The 6,083-nt window shown below is 40.5% G+C and overlaps 1 protein-coding gene across 1 annotated transcript in view; it reads right to left on the bottom strand.

Moving 5' to 3' along the window:
* The window catches only part of SKA2 (spindle and kinetochore associated complex subunit 2), a 22,476-nt gene that overhangs the window by 4,323 nt on the left and 12,070 nt on the right, over nucleotides 1–6,083 (bottom strand). Inside the window, exons 2-3 of the mRNA XM_012808748.2 lie at nucleotides 5,002–5,088; nucleotides 3,134–3,310 (exon numbers count right to left, since the gene is read on the bottom strand). Coding sequence (XP_012664202.1) covers nucleotides 3,134–3,310; nucleotides 5,002–5,088 — 264 coding nt within the window. The remainder of the gene's footprint in view (nucleotides 1–3,133; nucleotides 3,311–5,001; nucleotides 5,089–6,083) is intronic.

The following is a 6,083-nucleotide window of genomic DNA, read 5'->3' on the forward strand; positions in this document are numbered from 1 at the left end:
TTTTTGAGTATTATCCATTTGGATACGTTTTCTACCCTTCCAAGGGTAGAAAAAGATGCTCACTTTGATAAAGATTATAGCAAGATAATCTAAACAGTTTTGGTTTCTGTTATCTCTAAACAAAGTACCATTTGCCTTAAGCAAACTTATCCCTTTTTTGTTCTTCATGCTCCCAAAATAATTTTAAAGGCCATTTTGGTTATTTTAGAAAATTTCAGAGGTCTCAGCTCAATCCAGCCTTTGACTTTTAACTATTCTCACAGATCTATCCCTATTACTAATAAATATCTTTTAATATTTGAAATGTCTTTACAAATTCTACCTTGCATATCCTAAAAACTCTGGGCTCATAGAGCTATTTCTGATTATGCAACTCTCTACAGATGTCATTTCTTTCTTTTTTTTTTTCGCATTTGGATCATAAAAATTTTTAACAATCTCTTTTTTTTCTTTGGAGGTAGAGTTTTGCTGTCTCGCTGGCTACAGTGCAGTGTCATCATAATAGCTCACTGCAACATCAAACTCCTGGGCTCAAGCAACCCTCCTGCCTCAACCTCTTTAGTAGCTGAGACTACAGACATGTGCTACCACACCCGACTAATTTTCCTATATTTTGTAAAGACAGGGTCTTGTTCTTAATTCAGGACAGTTCCTGCTGAGCTCAAGCAATCCTATCTTGGTCTCCCAGAGTGCTAAGATTACAGGCATGAGCCACATTGCCTGGCCTTAATAATCCTTTTTAATTTTAAACATCTCTGAGAACATTAAGCATCACACCTGTACTTTCTCTGAACTTTTCAACTACTCTCAATTTTAAAGTAATAGATTCAAGGCCTACTGTAGCCAACATTTTCCCACTTGACCATCATTAATTCTAAAATATGACCTCCTTTTCCAAGTTTTATAACCTACTTTTCATTCATTTCTCTTTAACTTGATACAAAATGAAAACTCCCTTAGCTTTCTACCAGAAAGGTGAACAAAATTATTGTTCATTTCAATTCTTTTTTTTTTTTTAAAAGACAGAGTCTCTGTCACCTAGGCTAAAGCACAGTGACATAATCATAGCTCACTGCACCCTTGAACTTTCTGTTATCTGGGCTAAAGTGATCCTCCCACGTAGCCTCCCAAAGTGCTAGGATTATAGCTGTGACCCACCGCACCCAGGCAGATATTTCTTAACTAAATAAAAACCTTTGCAGATTGTCATATGATTGAAATCCCCTATCACTATTTAGCTATTTTTCATTTTTTGAGACAGAGCCTCAAGCTGTCCCCCTAGGTAGGGTGTTGTGGCATCACAGCTCACAGCAACCTCCAACTCCTGGGCTCAAGCAAGTCTTCTGCCTCCGCCTAACAAGTAGCTGGGACCACAGGCGCCTGCCACAACGCCTGGCTATTTTTTTCTGGTTGCAGCCGTCATTGTTGTTTGGCGGGCCCGGCTGGATTCAAACCCGCCACCTTAGGTGTACGTGGCTGCCGCCTTAGCCACTTGAGCTACAGGTGCCGAGCCAAGAATATGATTATATGCTTCTATTGTTAGGCTTTGATCACATACATAGAAGAATATGTCGTTGAGTTATATTTATAGAAGTTTATCATATACGTGTTTTTGCATGATTTATTAGCATATGACACCACCACCGTTATAAATTCTATTACTCTATTCCCTCTGTTCCCTTTTTTTTGAGATAGAGTCTCATTTTGTTGCCCTTGGTAGAGTGCTGAGCTCACAGCAACCTCAAACACTTGGGCTCAAGCAATCCAATTGCCTCAGCCTCAAGTAGCTGGGACTACAAGTGACCACCACAACACCCAGCTATTTTTTTTAGAGATGAGGTTTCACTCTGACTCAGTCTGGTCTCAAACTCCTGAGCTCAGACAATCCACCCACCTCAGCCTCCCAGAGTGCTAGGATTACAGGTGTGAGCCACTACGCCCAGCCTCCCTTTTTTTTTTTTTTGAGACAGAATCTCACTATTGCCCTGGGTGGAGTGCCATAGCATCATCATAGCTCACAATAACCTCAATGTCTTGGTCTCAAGTGATCCTCTGGTACCAGCACAGTGGCTCATGCCTGTAATCCTAGCACTGGTGGGTTGTTTGAGCTCAGGAGTTTGAGACCAGCCTGAGTTAGAACAAGACCCTGTCTCTAAAAAATAGCCAGGCCTGTGGCTGACACCTGTGGTCCCAACTACTTGGGAGGCTGAGTTAAGAGGATTGCTTCAGCCCAAAAGTCTGAGGTTGCTATGAGCTATGATACCAGGGCACTCTACCCAGGGTGACAAAGTAAGACTCTGTCTCAAAAAAATAAAAAAAAAGTAATCCTCTTGTCTCAGGCTCCTAAGTAGCTGGGACTACAGGTACCCAGCACTATACCCAGCTAGTTTTTCTAATTTTAGTAGAGACAGGGCTTCTTGTTCAGGCTGGTCTTGAACACCTGAGTTCAAGCAATCCTTTTACCTTGGCCACTTGGAGTGCTAGGATTACAGGTATGAGCTACGATGCACAGCCTAGCTTTTTCTAAAGCCCTAGCTTTCCTTTGATAGTAAATGAAAATGTTGCCAAATCCTTCAATTGTCAGTTCAAAATCTTAATGCCTAGGTTAGCAGCTAATATCTTTTTTCCTACTGCAACATATCTGAAAAGCTGTATACATATCAGTGATAGAGGCTCACAGTTACAAAGATTCTAACACTAAATGAGATGGGGATGGAAAACAGAGAAAGAGTATGGAGAAAATCAGCCCTTTCATCCCTACCAAGTCAAATGAAGAAGAGAACTTAAAAATTTTTAAGCAACTGGTATAGATGCTTTCCAGACTTCTCAGTCTCACTAGCACTTATAGGAACCAGCAGAGATGGTAGTTTTAGTAAGTACAAGCAAGTTTTCTCTGATGCCATAGTTATATAATCCAAGACAGCACACCTCTTCATTAACCATGTCAAGTCCATACGTCTATTTTAACATATTATAAAAGGAGATGACAGCTATTATACCTCAGGATATGAAGAAAAATCTCATTTCTCCTAATAGTTCAAACTGCTGAATTTCAAAATGTAAATTACCGGGGATGTATCTTTCAAAATAATACTCAGAACTAAAACTATACAAATTCAATTGAAAACATTACCTCTAGGTCTGTTTGCGTTTGTAGTTGTTGTATCATGTTCATAGTCTTATTCACAGTAGCACAAATGCGGCTCTTAGTCTCTTGCTGCTCAACAGCAACTAGTTTGAAGCGTGTATACAAAGTTTGATATCGAGACTTTATCGCTGATATTTCCTTTAACAGCGTAACTGGACTTTTCTACATCAGAAAAAAGGTTAATATTCATTAAATTATAAAAAGGTCCTAAGCAAGAAAAAAAATTATGAAAAGGAAAAATTAAGCTTCTTTTTAAGAATTAAAATATTGTATATACAACATAGTCTATCATTCATTTAATTTGAATTCTGCTGAATATTTAATTCTGCAATCATATGACAGAGGATGAGAGGTGGAGAAAAAAGAAGTCTAAGACCTAAGGCAGGCCCGGCGCCTGTAGCTCAGCAGCTAGGGCACTGGCTGCATACACTGGAGCTGAGGGGTTCGAATCTGGCCCAGGGCCCACTAAACAACGACAACTACAACAAAAAAATAGCAGGGCATTGTGGCAGGTGCCTGTAGTCTCAGCTACTTGGGAAGCTGAGGCAAGAGAACTGCTTAAGCCCAAGAGTTTGAAGTTGCTGTGATAGGACAGCACTCTACCAAGGGCGACATAGTGAGACTCTGTCTCAAAAAAACAAACAAACAAACAAACCAAAAAACCCTAGGGTGGACACTATGGCTCACGCCTGTAATCCTAGCACTTTGGGACACCAAGGCAGGAAGAGCCCTTGAGCTCAGGAGTTCAAGACCAGCCTGAGCAACATAGTAAGACCCAGTCTCTACTAGATATAGAAAAAATTAGCTGGGCATTATGGCTGGCACCTGTAGTCTAGCTACTCAGCAGGCTGAGGCAGGAAGATCCCTTGAGCCCAAGAGTTTGAGGTTGCTATGAGCTAGGCTGATGCCATGGCACTCTAACCTGGGCAACAGAGTGAGATTCTGTGTCAAGTGAAAGGAAAGAAAGGAAAGAAAAGAAGGAAAGGGAGGAAAGAAGGGAAGAAGAGAGAAGGGGAGGGGAGGGGAGGGGAGGGGAGGGAGAAAGAAAGGAAGAAAAGACCTAGCTCCTATTCTCAAGGAATTTATAGCCTAGGTTTAGAAACAACCCATGGGGTGGGCATGGTGACTCATGCCTGTAATCCTAGCACTCTGGGAGGCTGAGGCAGGTGGATTGCTTGAGCTCACAAGTTTGAGACCAGCCTGAGCAAAAAGCAAGACCCCATCTCTACTAGAAATAGAAAAACTGAGGCAATAGGATCACATGAGCCCAAGAGTTGGCGGTTGCTGTGAGTTATGAAGCCATAGCACTCCACCCAGAGTGACAGCTTGAGACTTTATCTCAAAAAAAAAAAAAAAAAAAAAAATGATTTGGCTCAGTGCCTGTGGCTCAAGAGGCTAAGGCACCAGCCACATACACCTGAGCTGGTGGGTTAGAATATAGCCCCGGCCTGCCAAACAACGATGGCTGCAAGCAAAAAATAGTTGGGCACTATGGCAGGCACCTGTAGTCCTAGCTACTGGGGAGGCTGAGGCAGAAGAATCACTTAAGCCCAGAAGCTCAGGTTGCTGTGAGCTGTGATACCACAGCACCCTACCCAGGGCTTAAGGCTCTGTCTCAAAAAAAAAAAAATTTTACAAACCTAATATAATTCTTATCTATTATTATTAGAAATACCTTTAGAATATTCTTTTATAAAATATTTTGTTAAAAATGTTTGTTTTTTTTATTTTGGCTGCGGCCAGGTTTAAACCCCCCAACTCCAAAATATGGGGCCAGCGCCCTATTCCTTTGAGCCACAGGCAGCTCTCAAAAAACATTATTTTTTAAAAGGTTTATGTAATTTACAGATTACCTCGCCTGCTGAATCAGGATAATTAGTCTTGATTTCATATTCTAGCCTGTACTGAATGTAATCCAGATCGGAGTCAGCTTTCTGGAACTAAAGACCAGCACAAATCATCATTTTGTAAACCAAAACACTTATTAGTAAACATGATCCTTTATTCTTTCTTTTCTCTTTATATTTATTAGAATTTAACATTATGTGATACATACTTATTTGAAAATGTGGAAATAAGAAATACATAAAACATCTGTTATCCAAAATACTTATGCTCCAATAAAAATGTTAAAACTAGTTACTATTTTGAAAGTCATTTTCTCTATGCTTTCCTCTTGGATTTTGAGCCAAAATTAAAAGACTAAGTAGCCACTGTCATATATTAACCCCAATAATGACTTCAAGAACTCACTACCATCACCGATACTCTCAAAAGTTAGGCAGGGGTTTTCTACCTATGGCAGGGAACGTGGCTTCAAGTTAAAAGACAGAACAAATTTATTTCAGGAATACTCTTGTTCTTACCTTTGTTTGTAACTCCATTAAAAAAAGAGCTACAGGGGCAGCACCTGTGGCTCAACTGGTAGGGCACTGGCCTCATATATCGAGAGTGGAGGATTCAAACCCAGCCCCGGCCAAACTGCAACAAAAAAATAGCTGGGTGTGTGGTGGGTGCCTGTAGTCCCAGCTACTTGGGAGGCTGAGGCAAGAGAATCGCCTAAGCCCAATCGCCTAAGGAGTTGGAGGTTGCTGTAAGCTGTGTGATACCACGGCACTCTACGGAGGGCAATAAAGTGAGACTCTGTCTATTAAAAAAATAAATAAATAAAAGAGCTACAGACCAGTGGCACCAAAATTAAAGAGTCACCAATAGTATAAGAAAAGCTTTAGGAGTAGTAGTTTGAATAATTCCAGTTTACTAAACTATAGGACCTTGATGCATAATAAACCTCTAAGGGAAATAAAAAGGGGAGAATTGCCATAGGTCACTGGGGATATAGGATAACTGAATTAGAATGAAAAGTTACATTTAAAAATATCAATATTTGGAATATCTTGCAGTTATTGAAAATGACAGTCTATGGCTCGGCGCC

This window comes from Otolemur garnettii, unplaced genomic scaffold (genome assembly GCF_000181295.1).
Source record: "Otolemur garnettii isolate 467f Iridium unplaced genomic scaffold, OtoGar3 scaffold00094, whole genome shotgun sequence".
NCBI classification, from domain to species: Eukaryota; Metazoa; Chordata; class Mammalia; order Primates; family Galagidae; genus Otolemur; species Otolemur garnettii.